This window comes from Madurella fahalii (assembly GCF_045866475.1).
Source record: "Madurella fahalii IFM 68171 DNA, scaffold_5, whole genome shotgun sequence".
Taxonomy (NCBI): Eukaryota; Fungi; Ascomycota; class Sordariomycetes; order Sordariales; genus Madurella; species Madurella fahalii.
The window spans coordinates 3,478,282-3,497,074 of record NW_027263975.1 but is presented as its reverse complement, the minus strand read 5'-3'; the positions used below and the strand labels follow the sequence as shown (position 1 = coordinate 3,497,074).

At 56.2% G+C, this 18,793-nt stretch overlaps 7 protein-coding genes across 7 annotated transcripts; 4 read left to right on the top strand and 3 right to left on the bottom strand.

Moving 5' to 3' along the window:
• Positions 1-796: 796 nt before the first annotated feature.
• MFIFM68171_09642 (uncharacterized protein) lies at positions 797-1,342 on the bottom strand (the record flags this gene model as incomplete). Its single annotated transcript, XM_071065061.1, has 1 exon — positions 797-1,342. One exon carries the CDS (start codon positions 1,340-1,342, stop codon positions 797-799), a length of 546 nt encoding a protein of 181 aa, XP_070921162.1.
• A 2,232-nt stretch (positions 1,343-3,574) lies between these two features.
• On the top strand, positions 3,575-5,810 carry MFIFM68171_09641 (uncharacterized protein; the record flags this gene model as incomplete). Its single annotated transcript, XM_071065060.1, has 2 exons — positions 3,575-4,351; positions 4,401-5,810. The coding sequence occupies 2 exons, from the start codon at positions 3,575-3,577 to the stop codon at positions 5,808-5,810; spliced, it is 2,187 nt and encodes a 728-aa protein (XP_070921161.1).
• Positions 5,811-7,334: 1,524 nt separating this feature from the next.
• On the top strand, positions 7,335-8,087 carry MFIFM68171_09640 (uncharacterized protein; the record flags this gene model as incomplete). The annotated part of the gene is made up of 1 exon (XM_071065059.1): positions 7,335-8,087. The coding sequence occupies one exon, from the start codon at positions 7,335-7,337 to the stop codon at positions 8,085-8,087; it is 753 nt and encodes a 250-aa protein (XP_070921160.1).
• A 402-nt stretch (positions 8,088-8,489) lies between these two features.
• MFIFM68171_09639 (uncharacterized protein) lies at positions 8,490-10,297 on the bottom strand (the record flags this gene model as incomplete). Its single annotated transcript, XM_071065058.1, has 2 exons — positions 8,490-10,124; positions 10,190-10,297. 2 exons carry the CDS (start codon positions 10,295-10,297, stop codon positions 8,490-8,492), a joined length of 1,743 nt encoding a protein of 580 aa, XP_070921159.1.
• A 1,417-nt stretch (positions 10,298-11,714) lies between these two features.
• On the top strand, positions 11,715-12,623 carry MFIFM68171_09638 (uncharacterized protein; the record flags this gene model as incomplete). Its single annotated transcript, XM_071065057.1, has 3 exons — positions 11,715-11,820; positions 11,887-12,432; positions 12,505-12,623. The coding sequence occupies 3 exons, from the start codon at positions 11,715-11,717 to the stop codon at positions 12,621-12,623; spliced, it is 771 nt and encodes a 256-aa protein (XP_070921158.1).
• A 2,258-nt stretch (positions 12,624-14,881) lies between these two features.
• MFIFM68171_09637 (uncharacterized protein) lies at positions 14,882-16,089 on the top strand (the record flags this gene model as incomplete). Its single annotated transcript, XM_071065056.1, has 3 exons — positions 14,882-14,929; positions 15,031-15,083; positions 15,261-16,089. The coding sequence occupies 3 exons, from the start codon at positions 14,882-14,884 to the stop codon at positions 16,087-16,089; spliced, it is 930 nt and encodes a 309-aa protein (XP_070921157.1).
• An 823-nt stretch (positions 16,090-16,912) lies between these two features.
• On the bottom strand, positions 16,913-17,860 carry MFIFM68171_09636 (uncharacterized protein; the record flags this gene model as incomplete). The annotated part of the gene is made up of 3 exons (XM_071065055.1): positions 16,913-17,086; positions 17,154-17,709; positions 17,772-17,860. 3 exons carry the CDS (start codon positions 17,858-17,860, stop codon positions 16,913-16,915), a joined length of 819 nt encoding a protein of 272 aa, XP_070921156.1.
• Between the last annotated feature and the right edge of the window lie 933 nt (positions 17,861-18,793).

Below are 18,793 nucleotides of genomic sequence, written 5' to 3'. Positions count from 1 at the left end.
TTTTGTTAGTAGTTTGTTTGATGCCCCACCTGAAACCACTTGCGTAGGGGATGACGCAGGAGCCGCTGTGATAAGGTCTCCGGAGTCGACATTGGGACCTAGCAACCTGCAATGGAGAATTGACCTGTTGGTAAAACTAGGTACTTAAAATACCTTAGTAATTGTGCTCCGCTGATTGCCCGGGCGCGGCTTGCCGACCCGGGTGTTTGATTTAGCGCTGTCCCTCCCCAAACCTCCCTGAATGCGACGTCTACCATTAAATTAAAAATGTTCTACAACAACGTCCTAGCCAGTAACCGCTGAGCATTCTGAGCTCAAACCTCACGCCGCTTTCCCCAAAATCCCGGGTCAAATTATCCACCTCGGCCTCCCAAGCCAAGCGGTTGGGCCACTCGTCATGCTCACGGTCAGAACGCTCCGACGGTGCGAGCGTCACGCTCTCGAGATGAGGATAAAGGCCGGCTGAGACCACTTCCGCTAGCCTGCGCATGGCAGCCGTTAGGGTCCCGTCAAGCCTCCAGAAGGTAACATGTCTGATCGAGGCAGGTAGAAGCTGCGACAAGAAGGTGTCGGTTCCCGCGTTACGATCAACTTGGAGCCAAACTTGGCGCAGCGCATTGAGTGAGTGCCCATCCACCTTGAGAACTCGCAGCTGCGCAAATCCGTTGAGTGAGGATAGAACTCCATCCCCCAGAGGCAGGTCGTCGCGGATGTCCAGGCTTATTTCGCGGAGGGTGTCGGCCCGCGTTTCCAAAGCCGCCCAAGCGTCAACTACGCATCGTTCTTCGACGTGGTTCTAAGCATCGTCGAGTGCGTCCCAGTGCAGAGCCACAACCTCCAGATATGGACATGATATTATAATGTCGTCGAGGATCTCCGGAGCAACGCAGCAGTTTCCCCAGAACTCGAGGCGGCGGAGGTTTGCTAGCAGAGAAAGTTGTGGGGAAGGACCGGTCAGCGTCGGGGTCCGAAGCTCTTCCAAGTTCGGCGCGGCCAAGAGTAAACTTTCGATCTGATGCGTAGACAGTGTGTAGCGGTATCCGGTGTAAGAGGGCAATGTGACCGCAAGGCATTTGAGCTTGGGAAGGAATGGTTTTATGGCCTGATGGCGGACGACGCCGAGTTCCCATTCTGCGTAGAGGGGGAAAGTGAGGGCTTCGAGGCTGGATGCATATATGAGGACGAGCTCTACCAGAAGGAAACGATGCTCAATCCAATGATAGGGCCAGTAATCAGAATGAGACGGGTGACCGAGCTGAGCAATGATCTGTTGCACAAAATGTCGGTCCATCCCACTGAGATTGGTATGCGGCTGCGTCTCAGTGAGGACGAGGGATTTCATGTTGGGGGCTAAATCGGAACGCGTGCTGAAGGCCCGCAAAAGCTGGACAAGGCGACGCTCGGCGGACCGCCCATCAAAGAAGCAATGGAAGACGATTGGTTGGGCAACGTCGCGGAGGCGCCTGCAAGTTCTCGACAAACGCGACAAGTCAGCCTGTCGCTTTGGCCGCCGAGTACGGTCGCCCGTGCAGTGTATGCAGAGGAACGAACAAATTTGTATCAGGAGTTCAGCGGGCATGCTGACGAGGTCGAGGCGGCGTTGCGAGTCGGTCATGGTCACGGCTCTTTCTTGGGGTCAAACGGCGGCGAGGGGAGATGAATGGAGAGGGTAACGGATTGTTCAGATAATAACGTGATGTCGCCAGCTTTTAGCTCCGGGAAGCTGCTGCCTTTGGCGATGCTGGTCGGTTCTCCATTTTTACTTCCGTTTGTTCGTGGTGTTGCGGCCTTCCCCTTCCCCTTCCCCTTCTCCCACCGACTAATTACGGAAAGAAATGTACTTTTACGTTAGTTGCTCTGGTGGCAGGCGCCGCTCCCTCCTCCAGAGTACCTAGGCTTCGGCGGGGCAGCTCGCTCAATCTCTCCAATTACCTGGAGCTTCTCCAGCCAACACTATCCGAAACGCAGCTCGTCGCCATGCAAACTTCGGTCGATTTTGGTCCTGGGAGGTATTGAACTGTGCAAACGTCAACATTTAGCCAGAGTTTGTCCGAGTTTCGACGGAGCCCTGATCTGGTCTAGATTCCGGGTTTCTCCCCTGTCCCAAGCCACCCTCCCGAACCGTCTCAGGAAGAAGACCCGCCAGCCTATCAAATAGAGCGATCGGCACGGTTCCCGTGTGCCAGTTGACATCACCAGCGCCCTCGAGGTGGTATGCGGTTATGTCTTCATGCCACCTTCTGGCAGCAGCACGATGACGCTTATCGTATTTCGAACTCGGCGTGCAATTCGTGGATAGCTTTGCCACAACCGCGACGCTCGAGTCTGCGACGCCGGGGTGTTATCGCAAAGCTCAACCCTTGGTTCTCCACGTCCTAGGGGTCCAGCGTGAAACGCGCAAAGATGGGGAATCGGCAATCGCGGGGTCGATGAGCGCCCCGGAGATCGACTGATGTCGGCTGCTCTTACCGGCTCTGCATCGGATTGTGGTAGAATCCCCAGGCGTGGCCAAGGCACAGAGGAAAGGGTAGCAGAGTAACAGATTGAGACTGGGATCGCCGCCGAAACGTGTTAACCAGCAGACCGGACTGAACCCTGCAGCGCCAGCAGTTCCCCTCCACAACCACTTACGCAGTAGGCAGGGGTGCCCATGCCCGTTACTGGGTCAGAAGCTTGTGGCGCCAGGGACCCCACCAAGATTGTCTTGCTCGCGGGGCGTCTGCTGCACATCACATCACAGTCGCAGGTCCGTAGCCAACTTTTTCTGCAAAGAAACTTCTTTTTATGCTTCTCGACGACTCCTCCGCCGTTGGCGTCCGATTCATGCTTTCTTCTTCTGTTTTCGGGGACTTTTCACAGATTATCTGCGGAGAGGATCTAGCCCTTCCCCTGCTCCCCAACCCAACCCTCTTTTGTTTTGGTGGGGAAGCTGCCCGACCCTTGCAAGGCCTGTCATTGCGCAGCAACCAGCGACAGGGACCGAGTTTCCAAACCCTCCCAAGTTGACACCCTCTCGCACAACAGTCGTCTCAACCTGGTTGCCACCTATTGACCTCTGTGCGGACATCTCAGAGCTCCCTCGAACAGATCGACACACGCTTCCTCGATTAGCCGTACACCACCATCGCTCAGACGATTTTCCTGCCAAGCCTCCCCCGTATTGGGGATCAAGTCAACAACCCAGCGGTGCCTCTCTTCCAGCATTTGGGGTTAGGCCAACACCTGGATTCTCCATCTCGCCAACTTCGGCCCCTCGCTATCTTGTGGAGAAAATGGTTGTCTAGCCCAGCTCTGCGTCTTGGAAAATCTGCCTCCAACTCTCTCTCTCTCTCTCTCTCTCTCCGTCTCCGCTCAGACCTTGCCGGCGCTTATCCTCGTACACCGGAATCGCATACGCAGTTCATGCCACCTCCCGCCAACTTCGGACGAATAAGGGAATTTTTGCGACCTCTCTACTGCATATAGCTCTCGGTTTGGTGTCGTTCAAAATTCCTCCCCGGGCAATACCAGCATTCGGAATCTAGACGCAGCGACGACGACGACTTAGTCGTCGCGTCCACTTCTTGGCGCTGCCATGGACAACGCTGCGCTGGTCCTTGATCATGGTCACCAGCTGTACGCCCGCCTGGGTGGCGCGGGCTCAGCCTCCGGAAACAGGCCTCCAGCCTTCAAAGCAATCGGTATTGGACTGGCAGTTGGTTCCGGCGCCTTCATCGGGACATCGTTTGTTCTGAAGAAGGTCGGTCTGCTCCGGGCGAACGAGAAGTACAACGAAGTTGCTGGCGAGGGCTACGGCTATCTCAAAAACTTCTATTGGTGGGCCGGCATGATCTTGATGATTTTGGGCGAAGGGCTCAATTTCGCCGCCTACGCCTTCACCGATGCCATCTTGGTCACGCCCTTGGGAGCGCTCTCGGTCGTCATTACTACTGTCTTGTCGGCCATATTTTTGAAGGAACGGCTGAGCATGGTCGGCAAAGTTGCATGCTTCCTGTGTATTGTCGGCTCCGTTGTCATTGTCATGAATGCGCCACAGTCGTCCTCGGTTGCCAACATCCAGGAGATGCAGCAGTTTGTCATCCACCCAGCCTTTCTAAGTTATACCGGTGTCGTCATTGTTGGATCCATCATCGTGGCGCTTTGGCTGGGGCCGAAATACGGGAGCAAGAACATGATGGTCTACATCTCCATCTGCAGCTGGGTCGGCGGACTCAGCGTCGTCGCCACGCAAGGCCTAGGTGCAGCCATCATTGCCCAGGCGGGAGGGACTCCCCAGTTTGACCAGTGGTTCTTATATGTCCTGTTGGTCTTCGTTCTCACGACGCTCTTGACAGAGATTATCTACTTGAATGTGAGTGAAGGCACGGTTCTATTCGGGCTCTGGCTGACTGTAGATGCAGAAAGCGCTCAACATCTTCAACGCCGCGCTGGTCACTCCGACATATTACGTATACTTCACTAGCACCACAATCATCACTTCGGCCATCCTATTCCGCGGCTTTAAGGGGACGCCCACCTCGATCATCACCATCGTAAACGGATTTCTCACCATATGCTCCGGTGTCGTATTGCTGCAACTATCCAAGTCCGCCAAGGATGTTCCCGATACGGCCGTTTTTGCCGGAGACTTGGACCAGATCCAAACCATTGCGGAGCAGCCACAACCCGAGACGGAGCCCAAGGCAGATGCAATCAGAGGCACAGCTGCCATCGTCAGAAGACTGTCTTCTACAAGGCAAAAAATGGAGCTCGAGGAGTTCAAGCGGCTTCAGGAGGAAAAGATGCAAGAGACCCTCGAGCCCGTCGGCGAGAACACGGTACCCCTGTACGAGTGGGATGGCATAAGACGGCGAAGGACAGGGACAGTAAGCACCTACGGGGCAAGATCCATGACGTCTACGCCACACAGTACATTCCTTGCGCCCCCGAACCCGAACCCGACGCCACACCCACCACTAGGATGGTCTCACATACCGACCGAGGAGGAGCTTGCTGAGGCTAACAGGCCGGTCTCCCCAGCGCTATCCAACTTCGTGGGCACTATCCGCAGCAGAGCCCGCAGCGTCCTGCTTCCGGGGCACCCTGATTTCCGCAGGACACCTAGCCCATCCAAGATGCAGAGCCCGATGCACCCCGTTCAACTGACGTCAGTAGCGGTTCCGGGACCAAAAGCTGTTGAAGGATACGATCCCGACCGGGAGTACAACCCGCGCAACGCGGGAGCCGTTGGCCGAGGACGCGGTGATAGCATTGCTAGTGCCAATCGGCGGGTACAGTTTGGAGGCAACAGCCGCAAAGTGTCGGACGGCAGCGAGCCCAGGAGTATGCTTGCTCCACCGACACCGCCGCCGCACTCGACCCGGCGGCAATTTTCGTTCCAGAACATCTTCAAGCGTCATCAATCACACGCCGAGGGCATCGACAGCACGGATGACCGACCACGAGTATCATCCCGCGGCTACTCCAGTCCGCAAGTGAGGGACGCAAGCGAGGAGGAGAGGCTTGGGCTCGTCAAGGGCGATTCAAACAACGCGCGGTCGATGCCCGCCTTGCCCCGCTTTTACGATAGCGACGATGAACACGATGCGGAAGACTTTGATGAGAAGAAGTCGCAGTACGGCCACAGCATCACCAAGGGCTACAAGCATAGCCCCCCGCGGCGGACGGGGTTCACTGAAAAGGAAATAGAAGAGGACGAGCTCGCCGCCTACCAGCAGCGCCGGCAACGTTTCAAGGAGCGGGGCCGCAGCAGCGACGACGACGACGACAAGCCTCCACCGCCGCCACCACACGGCGGGTCTTTTATCTGATGGCTTTCCTTTTGCTATAACTGCGGGCGGGCGCGCATTATACCCAAGAACGAAACATGACACGAAACAGTAATGAAAGAAGACGGAGATGATGTTGTTGTGCCGCAGATGGAGGCTTCCTGTTGGTATTTGGGTTTTGTTAGAGTCGGTTTTCTGTACGAGTACGTTGACGGCATGATTTATATGGGCCGTGTTTCTGCATGGGCCATTGGGCTTTTTGGATCGGGTTGCCTCCAGTTCCTTGTCTCTTCTGCTTGCATAGGTCAACGGGGATAAGGTAGACTATGTAAAGATCGGACCCTGGTGATGGCATATATCTTGCATATTTCTTTGTATACTAGATCGTCATACTCGGTGGGATGGCACTGGCTCTCCAGTTTGGCGAGGTTATGAGGCGTCTGTTCAATGGGAGGGCGCACTTCTTGTTCGAAAGCCCTTAAATTTACTACACTGCCGCTCAAGAAAAACTTGGCTCTGAGCCGTGACTTTGGAGAATGATGCCTCTTCAAGTCCTGGTATTACCATGTCTTGGTGGTTACGGAGTACAGTACTTTGGTAAGTCAGACGAACAACTTGAATTCTAGTATTGTAGTTATAGGGATGTAAGTTGCGATGTAACTGTTTGTGTCCAACCTGTGACATGGGATCGGAGTTGCCACAACTTTGTTTGACGCACTACCTGTTCATGTTTCGCGGATGGGTTATTGCCGCCTACAACGATGCGCCCTGCGAGATGTCACACGCTGGTTTTGGCCCATTTTTGTTCGTTTGGTGGAAGTTGGCGTGGCAGAATTTCAACGGGCCCTAGGCTGAGTCCTCGACTGAATTTAATTAGAGGAATCGGCGGAGAGATTGAAGTTGGAGAAAACATACAGGCCAAGGAAACGATGGGACCTGACTGAGTGTTTGTAGATAGGTACGGTTGGCTGGACGAAGCTTGGAGGAAAATAGACAGGGTTGTGAGTTACTAGCATTACAAATGACCATATCTAACTGTAGGGGCTATCTGACTCAGCTGCTCTTATTTTCATGTTTCGCTTAGCATACCTTCAAAAGGTAATGAAATCCACTTCTTCCATTCTTTTTCGTTTTCGTTTCCTTTTCATGTATTGAGCAGAATGTCCCTACATAATGGTCACATTATCTGGAGACGCGGTCAATTGATCCGACTCGAGAAAAGCGGAGGGCTTGTTCCCGGGAAACAAGGCGCGGGGTTACACTAGAACAACAACCAAGACGGAAGAACATATCACGGCATGTATCAGAAGCCCACATTGGCCTCCCAAGTAATTTAAAAAAAGCTGCCGATAACGATCATGTTCTACTACGATTGGCGCAAAAAGCCAGGTCCGGTACAAGCTCCGCTGTGTCGGCTACCTATGCCGAAAGTCCAGCAGTTCTCGGCAGTCCCAATTCGGATAGTACCATGATACTCGCAACCGTATTTATTCCACTATCTCTGGCACCAGCCGTTCGAAAGCTGGTTACTGACTGGTAACGCTTAACCCGCCAGCCGACCCAAAGATGCTCTCCAACCTAGCTGCCGTTGTCCTCCTCGCCGCTACCGAGGTTGCGGCTCACGGCTTTGTTCAGTACATCGACGCCGACGGCGTGCAGTACCAGGGGTATGACCCCGGTTTCCGCTACCGGGACCCGGCGCCTCGCGTGCCGGGCTGGTACGCCAACAACACCGACATCGGGTTCGTGCCGCCGCAGAGCTTTCGCGACCCGGACATCATCTGCCACAAGGTGGCTCGTCCCGGCCAAGAATACGTCAACGTCCGGGCCGGCTCCAACATCACGCTGCAGTGGCTTACATGGCCCGAGAGCCACGTGGGGCCCATCATCGACTACCTCGCGCCCTGCCCCAGCAGCGGATGCGCCGACGTGGACAAGACGCAGCTGGAGTTCGTCAAGATCGCGCAGCAGGCGCTGAAGCCGGGCATCACGCCCAGCACCGACTGGCTGAAGGCGTGGGTCGTCGACGACTTCATCCAGAACGGCTTCAAATGGGTCGTAACCATCCCGAGCGACATCAAGTCGGGCGACTACGTGCTGCGCCACGAGATCATCGCCTTGCACGGCGCCTGGGATACGAACGGGGCCCAGGCGTATCCGCAGTGCATCAATCTCCGCGTGACGGACGGCGGAGACACCGAGGTTTCCGGGGGCACGTCTCCGATGGATTTCTACAATGCCGAGGACCCCGGTATCCACATCAGCGTTTACGACGGATTGACCACATACCCGTACCCCGGCCCGTCCCTCTGGCGATGAAGGAATGGGGCAAGGGAGTTCGGAGGTGCACGCTGAAGGGAAGCGTGGATGGGACGACCTCGAGCGTCTGCGGGTCAGCTGCCTCGGTGGCTACCACGATTTCTCTGCGTTCTGCTATCTAGGCGAAATAGAAACATGGATACTAATTATGAGACGGGCAGAGTAGGAGGCCGGGGTCAACGGCACGGTGTGCCGATGGTTGTTGATTGACATCAGTTCCCAGATATAGACGGAGAATCCGAGCAACACAACGTAAGGTAGTTATCCGAGCAAGGAAATAATCCCCAAGCAGGAAAGACGGAGAGAAAAGAGATTGGAAGATGAAAATTTGCCCTGCACGCCAGCATGTATACCATCATCCTCGTGTATTACTAGTACTAACTTTTGGGGTTCCCCGCAAATTCAACGCTCAGCCCTGTACTTGTCAAGCTGCCGACTGACCTCAAACATGCTCTCGGGCCACCAATCCTCCTCCCGGTTCCACAGACAGTTGCGCCACCGGCCGTCTCTCCGGCACGCGACGATGCGGCCGAGCTCCCAGGCGCCGATGCCGCCAATCCACCACACGTTGTCCAGCATGATGACGAGGACCAGCCAGTGCGCGAAGATATCGATGGCGAGCTGGTGGGCGATGCTCGGCTCGAGCGTCGCCGTCATGGACGCCGGGGAATCCAAAGTCATCTCGTCGCCGCCGCCGCCGCTCGGCGTTGTCGCGTCGGTCTGGATGAGGTCGATCATCTCTTCGACCAGGCTCAGGTACCCGGCGGGCGCCTTGTGGATGAAGGCCATGATGAACCGCCGCGGGAGCGGCGAGGGGATCATGGAGGTGATGCTGGCCGTGTACTTGCGCAGCCAGGGCGAGACCTGGGCGAGGCGGCCGACCGGATCGATGTCGACCTCGAAGGTGAGGGGGCCGTGGCCCGGGGTGCTCGGGCGCGAGTCGTCGGCGGGGAAGGTGTCGGCGACGATGCCGCGGAAGAGGGCCAAGGCGGCGAGGCACGCCTGCAGGCCCGGGTTGCTGTTGGGCCCGTGATGGCCCTCGACGATTGCCATGACCTCGCCGGCCTTCTTCTCGAGCCCCGCCAGCGCTGGCCCCACCGTAGCGGCCAGGATGGGGGACAGGACGTGGTTTGGCGGGCCCCTGGGCTGCTCGACCCGGGGCGTCACCTTGTACTCGTACTGCAGTGGGTCACTGGGCGAGCGGGCGGGGCCAGGCTGCCCCATGGCGTCCGTCCTTGGCGTGCTGCTCAGGAGGCCGGCATATGCCAAGTAGGCAGCGCGGAAGAGGCTGATCCACTGCGAGTATCTGGGCGTGCAATCGCACAGTGTCTGGTCGTCCGGCCCCGCGGTCTTCATCAGCCAGATGCGGGCGCGGTGGCTGCCCGAACCGTACATGCCCATCATGGCGGCATTGGCCAAGACATGGTCGTAGTGCTTGGGCTCGTGGAGGCTGGTCTGGATCTCGCGCAGCGACTCCATGTGGTGCTGGTGGGCGAGCGACAACAGCTCGGCGACTCTCACGCGGTCTTGACGGGACACTGACGGCTGGCCGATGATATCACAGCACTTACACACTGCGGCTAGAGCTAGGACAGATCTCATGAGAGGCTTGCTCTCGCAGGCTAAATTCGGGATGCCGATATGCAGCGTGTACTGGTCATTGTCGTCAACCGTCCCATCCTTGCTTGTGTGCTCGAGGTAGTGTCTCAGCAGCTCGAACTCGGCGGGGCCCAGCGTCTGCGCTGCCTGCGACCGCAAGGGCGAATCGACCCTTGGGCTGTTTCTCGCCAAGCCCGCGAGCGTCTCGGAGGGAGGGACGCTGGACGAAGTTGATGGCGATGGCACTGGGCTCCCGCCAGCCGCCGACGAATGGCCGGTGCTCTCAGGGCTCTCCACTTCACAATCCTCGCGGAGGACGCCGTGCCGCAGAAGCGGCAGGTCCATGGGCTCTGTACAGTAAGCAGGCGGCCGTTTGGGGTACTGGCAGGCCAGGTTCATCTTGTAGCATCTTGAGCACCGCGGCGTGAGCTCGTCGCACTGTGTGCCGCCATTAGAGACGCACGGCCAGGGCGTTTCCTCGTCGTTTACACGCGGGTGCGTACCTTAATCCGGCGCTCCTTGCATTTGGTGCAACCGTATCTGGACTTTCTGTGTGGCCGGCGCGTCTTGCGCTCGGCCGTACTCCTCTCGTGGCCTGACAACTCGTCCATGTGGGTGTGCAGGTAATTGGTGGTGCAAGCGAGCGATGGGAGCGAGAGAATAAACAAGGAGAAACAACCGGGGCAGCGCTTAGGCAGACAAGTCGGCAACAGTCTCTCACACCGAAGCGTGGGAAGCTTGAACGCGCACGGCTACTACTTGTAATGAGTATCTCGTGCGTGATCTTCCAAGTCGGTACCGGCCCACCGGGGCCTTGGTTATTTTATTCGCAGCCGGGCCCTTAGTCAGCTACGTGCTTCGCAACCCCTACTGCAGCACAGCCGTCCGCATTGGGCGGCTATCACCCTGCTCTACACCATCAGACCTGCGCCTCTCAATGCAAGCTGCGCAATCAAGACCAGACCACCCTCAGACAGTCCAACTTTGGCATATGTAAGGTACTATGTAGTCAAAAGCCTCAAGGTCGCCCTCTTCGTCCTCCGCCATCGAGAGCCCATCCTGCTCTTTAAAGGTTCCATGCTGCCATGCCTCGCCTAATTAAGCGGCATGTTTGACATAATATTTTGCCCGTGTCCGCAGATGTCCCCGTATTGTTGTTCTTACGACGAACGCCAAGAGAGAGCGTATCGCGTATTTGGGCCATGCAAGTGCGTATTCGCTACAGCACAAATACCGTATACGCGGCCTTGGCGTCTTAAATGCCGCTCCCGCAGCCCCGGAAGCGGACCAGGGTGGCACGCGGGCAACCCGGACGTACTGTGCTAGACTGTACCACTGGATATCGCCTTGGCCCGACATATCTTGTCTTCCTATGGTTAAGGCCGCGGACTTGGAACCGTCAATCTCCGAAGGAGGCTTAGTCAGTACCCATAATGGCGGTCGGCGTGACTGATTCGATATGATGATATCTATGCGTGCCCTGGCAACAGGTATGCCGGCGAGCCAGCAGACACCGGGCCCGTCGCCGACGTGGTATTATTATCATCGCGGCCCGCAAAAAGGTGTCCCGGTCTTCCGGCTGCTGACAAACTCTCTATTGGTATGGTCCCGTCGCTCGCAAGGGCGGCGGAGTAACTTGGGGCAACTGGGATACCCGCCGAAAAGCAAATTGACAATGGCAACCTGCCTCCGAAGCCAGGGTCTCCTTGCAGTGTCTCGTTTCCCATGCCAATACACTAGACAATCCTACAGAAGATCCCTCAACAGTCAAGGCCAGGAAATACTACCTAAGTGGATGTAAGGCATAATTTGCGTAATAGACGATGCTCGTAGCGTTGGTTCCCATGAGGCTGAGCACACGCTGTTGTTTAGTCCCCTGGAGCGGAATATACTCCGGGGCTTTGCTTCCTGTGATTATCAACGGTTATAAACACATCATCCCATGGGTGTCCTGTTGGGAGTAGACGGCCACGCACTTCCATCCACACCATTCTACAACGCGCAACCAGACCATTCATCTCTAGAACCATGAAACTTCGCTTGCTCGTCAGCGCATGTCTCCTCAGACTTGCCAGCGGCTCCTGCGGTCAACAGGAGCCAGAAGGCCACGAATGGCATCCACCAGTGCCAAATAGTCAGTCGTTCGCGTCCATCTTGCCCGTTGTTACCGGGGAGGTAATTAGCTGACAAGATACCGCAGGTCGATCCCCCTGTCCCGGCCTCAACGCCATGGCGAACCATGGCTGGCTCCCTCGCTCAGGGGAGGACATCAGTCTCGAAGTGCTCCGAGACGCTGTAGCCGGCGCGTTCAACTACGAACGCACCCTCTTCGACCGCCCTTTTCACGAGGCCTTGGCCTTCAACCTCTCAACCACGGGCAACAGCTCGACCTTCAACCTCATTGATCTAGCGAAGCACGACGCCGTCGAGTTTGACGGGTCGCTGTCGCGGAACGACTTCTACTTCGGGGACAACAACCACTTCAACCCCACCATCTGGGCGACCGTGTCCAAGAGGCTCCGTCTCGACGAGGCTGGCCACTCCAAGATGGACAAGTACGTCACCGTCGAGGCGGCCGCGAAGGCCCGCGCTGCGCGCGTGCAGGACGCCATGAGAGTCAACCCGACCTTCAACGCGTCAGCCAACCAGATGGTCGGCAGTCCTGGGACGACCGCTCTCTATCTGACCACATTGTGGGATGACAAGGCAGACGCTGCGCCAAAGGCGTGGATCAAGGCCTTTTTTGGTATGTTGTGTAATCTTTGCTTGTTAGAGTGGCGTCACTGCGATTGAACGAACCATGCTGATAAGCGGACAGAGGAGGAGCGCATCCCGTATCTTGAGGGCTACAAGCCTGAAAAACAAAAGACCGGCGCAACCCTCCTGGAAATGAATGAGCGGGTCCTGGCCGTGGAAGTTGAAACGGGAGGCTGCTGAAGCTTTGTGCCAAGGGCGAGCCTGAAAAATCATCTCCGTATTCTAATAATGTTAGATGGTAGATAGAACGGCTTGTATATAAACGCGGTGGTAAGCGCTGTATATTTTACTCGGTTTGTTTCATTATAGTCGGGAGGTTCCTATCGCCCCCCGTGAGGTGGTACGTCCAGTCACGCTCGTGCAGGTGATCGACGGTTGAACTTATTGGCGACGGTGCAACTAATGTCTGCAACATCATATGATAGACGCTCTCAGAGGTTGAGAAATAAAGAAGTTCTGTGGGCTCCCCCGGGCTTTTCAAGTCGTGGAAGTGCGGGTGCTTGCGTCACTTGCTGTTCCACGGCCGCTAGTTGAGTCTGGATATCAGGTTGTATAGAGCACCGCCTTTGGTGATTGGGCGGGCGTTGACTAGAGTCCGCGCAGTAGCCAGCTTCATCTCAGGTGTGTTCCTCTCATCCGGAGTATGACAGCAATCTTGCATTTTTGAAGCAGAATCATTGTTGCACCCATTCAGGATAAGGGACGATAGAAGTTAAGGATGAAGCACAGGAGTATGTAACCAAACTTGCCACCTCCAGCATATACAGACCATCTTCCCCGAGCCACAATTTCCAAACATAGCCGTCGGATCCACCGCCAATAGGGGAGGAACGGCTTCAGTCAATGGTTGCTAGGGCAGAGGGGCATCGCCGGAGTTGTGGAAGGCTGGAATTTGCCGCAAAATAGCTGTGTTCTCCCTCCAGCAAGTCATCACGTCGGAGGGCAACAGGAAACCCCCGAAACCTCTGTACAAGAGGTTATTCCAGAGCGCAGGCCGAATTCCCGCCCACCCACCTTGGGTAACGAGCCGACCCAAACGTCCTTCGCATCCGATATCGGAGCTAATATATACCGCCTCGTATCAAAGCTGATATAGCAATTTTGTGAACTCTTGTCAATAAGGAGCATTGAAGCAGAAGTGATTCTTAATACCATTCGAAGCAGTCGTGACAATAATGGAACAGACTGCAGGGTTCTGTCGGGCTTGCTAAGAAGGGGATTCCGTTGTGGCTGAGTGATTCAGCTCGCTTCAGAACTGATCGTGTGGTGTCAGTCAACTCGCGGCGGGCAAGCGCCGCCACTAAGCAAGGTCCTGAGCGAACCAAGTTGCCACGCTTAGCCGCAAGAAGATGTCTAGGCCAAGCAAGGCTGACCGCTGGGCAAGCAATTACTGATTTCGGGCAGCGACCTGCCCAGGACGCTTAAGAGCACAAATAAGGTAGGTAGATTTGCTTCGAACCCGCGGAGGATGTGACAACATGGCAACTCTCAGCAAGCCTTCTCACCTCAGCACCCAAACACCCTGGTCGACGGGGGATTATGTTACCCGATTACAAAAAGACCCCCGGTCTGAGTCCTGGATCGGCAGGTTCAAGGCTCTCTTTGGATTTCGCCGTAGACCAAAAAAATTGGGGTAACCCAGCCTCAGGCCCCTGATTTAGCAACCCAAATAAGGACCGACACTGCCAGTGTTACTAATATTACAGTCGAACGTCTATGTGCCCGCTGCGAAACTCTGACCGCGAACAGCTGCTCACCATCGACCAACCCTGAGCCTATGCTGACATAAATAATATTTCGAGCTTTCAGAGTACTGTGAGGGGCGGACCTGAAGACGCGGCTGTGCGGTTAGATCTGGGACTCTACCGGGATCTTAACTTCCAAAATCACGGCTCACTGTGTGGTTTTATCAGGAGCCTAATCAACTCTTACGCTATCCCGCCAGACGAGGCCCTGTATCTCGTCCCGTCTCTGAGCATACACCGTATCGAGCCGGATGTGAGTCTGCAGAGATATGGCGAGCTCTGCAAATATGTCAACTACATCTACATCCGGCAAATGATCCAGGACCGTGGCCGGCGAGGGCTGCAGTACTGTCACGAGGTGCTCAACCCCTTCGGCTGCATCGACAATTCGCCCTGAGCAGAACGGCTGGCCATGCAACCAAGGGAGATTAAACCCGAGAGGTCGACTACACGCTGATTCACCGTTGGATTCGCAGCTGCCAAAACCAACCATGGCGACCTCTGCCGCACAAAGCCCTGTCAAGAGTTATCCATCACCAGGGTTATTGATGTGTTCACGATGAGAATCGTCCCTCACCGAGACGTCGGCCCTTGCGACTATCTCTGCCTGAGCTATGTATGGGGCAGAGTCGAGGCTTATCAAACATTTGGCGGCAGGGCTCTTAAAGGGCTGCCGTCCACAGCAGTCATTCCATGGAGATTGTCCGACGACTCGGCAAACGGTATTTCTGGATTGACATGGTATGTAGTAACCATCTCCTAGACCCTTTGCCCTCCTTACTCGAGACATTCTAAGTCAATTTACTCGGGTAGGTACTGAAATGCTGACCCCAATTTGATAGCTTTGTATCAACCAAGCGGACGAGGACAATAAGATGAAACACATAGATATCATGTCCAAGATCCACCGAGGAGCTTGAGCGACCATTGTCGCGCTCGGGGCGGAGGATGCGAGCTCAGGCACTCCTCGGACGGACGGCAGACCGAACAGCGGGCCAGCAAGTCTACTTCGAGCTGCAACACGGCGCAGTGCTGCGAGAGCATCGACGAGTCCCGGGTCCTTGTACCACAGCTTCCTGGGCCGAGGAGCGCGCCAAGATGGTCAACAGCTGCATCTTCCACGGCCGGGACGCAGAACGTGCTGGGCACCGGCGGTGCTCCGCGACCCGCTCGCCGCCATCAGCGTCGAGGAGAAGCGGCAGCGCAACAAGCACCACATCGAGCGCTACAGCGCCCTCCTCGAGGCCTACTCGGCCAAGCACGTGTCGTTCGGGTCCGACGCCCTCAACTCCTTCCAGGTCGTTCTCAGCCAGCTGAGCGACGGAAGTTGTGGCGACGGTTTCTTCTGGGGATTGCGCGTCGAGATCCTCCACCTAGCCCTTCTGTGGGAACATTGCGGCGATGCGAAGCGCCGGCGTCAGTTTCCTAGCTGGTCCTGGGCTGGCTGGCAAGGCGAGTTATTTATAGCATGTGACGACGGGGCCGACGGGGGGGACGGGTGGACGAATAACTACCAACCACCTTTCAATGCTTTCAGGGCGACGGATATCGAATCTGAAGAGGCGAGGCTCGTCCAGATATTTGAGGATCCGCGCCTGCGGTGGAGTGATTGGCATGCCGGGTATGGCCCCATTCTGGACCTGGCCGATGTTACCATCCAGAGGTCTGTCTCCGTTGCCGACTTCGACGCCCCGGTCGACATCGAGCAGACCCTCTCCGTCGGGGGCGTACTCTTCCAGCCGGGCGTGCTGAAACCCGCGCCTGAACTTGCCGCGGATTACTCGCGTAGGGCGCGCTCCGTCTTTGCAGTTACCATCAACGGCGCGACCTGCATCTTTGTGTGCATCGACCATATTCCCATGACCCTGATAGCCCAAGCTACTACAATCAACACTGGTTAACTGTATGTATTGGTCGATATAGGCTGGGGATATGACTTCCTCATCTTGTCATCGTCCCCAGCGTTTTCGGGCTCGGGAGCCGTTGAAAGACCAGTAGAACGAACGGGCCAGGTGAGAATGTATTTCAGCAAGAGTCATGCCCACAACAAGGTCGCTAATACGGTTTTCACGGAGGAGAATACGCGGAAGGTGTTTCTTGGATTGGTCTAATAATGGCCGTCGATGATGACAGACATGCTAAAGAGAGAAGAGGTTGAACGTATAACTAGTAAGAAAGCTTTTAACACCACAGATCAAAGTTATAGAATCCAGTTTGTCAATAAGTGACCTGCGTGCCCTAACTGGGGTTTTCAACTGTTGTACGACTAGGATTCTCTTCTCGTTGATCTCTTCGTTTGTTATCAGCGCTCTTCGACTACTTACTCGTTTCTACTGTTGCTGAAGGAGAGATGGTCACGGCATCACAGCACAGGGGCATTAGGCTCAAGGCGCGTAACTAGGGATGTGCTATGTCATTGGATTAAGAAATCTTTCGGGGCGGTGACTCTTGGCTGTTGCGGCTCGAGCCCTGCGACCGAGGGGGGTTGGCATCTAGCCCCAGTCCTCAATATCCATGTAAGTTAACGGTGACGTCTCCTTGCGGCCTACGAGGCAACTATGCCGTCATATTATTTCCTATCGTTCATACAAGTCATATACACACTTAATCGAGAGCACTAGGCCCTGAACGCTCGGAGGGTGCCTGAACGCCACGCTATGCACCGATATACCAGGGCCTTGCGCCCCAATGAATCGCTCTTTAACGCTGCTGAAATGATTGTACCTACCAATCTGCGGCCCAGCCGTTCTCCTCCAGGAACTCCTCGCACGCCTGTTTCAGGCCAAGGTTCGGCCTCAGCTCGGATATGTACAAGGTTTCTCTGGTCATGGGATCTTGGGGTTGCCGGCGCAGGTGCTCCTCAATGGCGGCGCGCTCATAGGATTTGCCGGTTTTGGTCTGTCGTTCGCGGCGGTTAGCTATCCTAAGCCGTCGCAGGCGCAGCTTGGGGGCATGGTCCACTCACGATGACCGGGTCAACCATGACCTCAAAAGTAATGTCGTCGATGGCCCAGTCCGGAACCTTACGGCGCTTCTCCTTGTTCGTCCTCGCCCTCTCGAAGACGCCCCGCATCCTGTCAATCTTCTGGTCCCATTCGTCCTCGATTTCTTTCCTGCTCCCTTCGTCCTGGTCAGCGGCGTCGCGGACAGCCTGGTCCCGCTCGCGCTGGAGCAGCTCGAGCACCTCGTTCTGCAGCCCCGACGTCTCTCGTATCCTCCGCTTTTCCATGTCGTCCCATCTTTCCTTCTTGCACTTGAGCACGTGGGCCGTGATGGTGGCCAAGCTCTTGTCCATGGCCTGCACGCAGAGCTTGTGGGCTTTTAACGCGTGTTCCAGCGCGTCGTCGTAGGCGTGTAGGGCGAGGTGCGCCTGGGAGAGCGAGTAATGGGCCTTCAAGTTGTCCGGGGATAACCTGAGGCACTCTTGGCAGTCTGAGATGACGTCGTCCCACCGCGCCAACTTCAGTCGAGCCATAGCGCGGTTCGTGTAGAGGGTCGCGTTGTTGGGATCTACAATCAGGCTGCGGCAGCGCGGTTAGCCAAGCAAACGGACTGCGCTCGCGCTCTACGGCGTGCAGCTTACGCTTGGGAGTAGAGGGCCTCGGCCCGAACATAGTCGCCGGCTTGGAAGCGGCGGTTGCCCTCCTCTTTGATCAGTATCGATTTGGCCATGTTGCGAGCTCGTCACGGCATGACCGGGACCGCAGGTTATTCTGGATCGGAGATGTAGATCGCTCTCTGTACGCTACGATGCTGGCTGAAGATGCTTGCAATGAAGTGGGATGCGGCTTTGAGGTCGCGCAGTGCGCAAAATGCCCTGCAATGGGTCCGACGTAGACTGAGCCTGCAAGGCTTCTGTGCCAAAGCAAGCAGACCGTGTAAAGGTAGTTTAGTAAGAGGGAGTTGCGCCGGATGAGATAGAGCTGTCGGCAATCGGCGGAACCCCTCTGTAGGCCGTCGTGAGGTTAATCGCAGCTCGTTGTGGGGGCGCCCGCGTCGCTGCACCCCGCTGAGCTCCTGGCGATGGTGGGGTCTCCCTTCAATTGGCTAGATTTGTCAAAGTGGGAAGATTCTAGAAGCCGGTCCGATGCATTGTTTCCCTGGCAGTTTTGCCGGAGTCGCCATCGGAATCCGAGACAAGAGATATTGAACCGTCGCTGGGAAGCATACAAGTACCTTGCCTTAATTGCGCCGGGGCTTTGGTTCCCGGTCCGGAAGCCATCGTCGTCGCTATCACCGGCCCCGCTCTCTGTGGGCTGCTCCACAGGAACTCGCATTCCGCTGCTTTGGGGGGCTTGCGCATCCGCCCCTCTTCATTGGTCGCCGATTTCTTTGGACTCCGAAACCTACCTTGAATAGGCCGCATATCAGCCAATGTTTTCCGGGACAGGCTGAGCACCTAGTTGCCTTGCGCTCTGTGGCCCCTCAATGCGCGCTGGTGCAGCGACGCAGAGCCAATTGCACGTCCCCAGGCTCCTAGGCAACGAGCCTGGACGACGCGGGGCAAGGCCGCCCAAAATGGTGAGCTCCAGACATAAGACGGCGGGGTGAGCTCCAGGAAGGCATTCCGCAGCATCTCCCAGCATATCGTGTATTGCCCCGCCC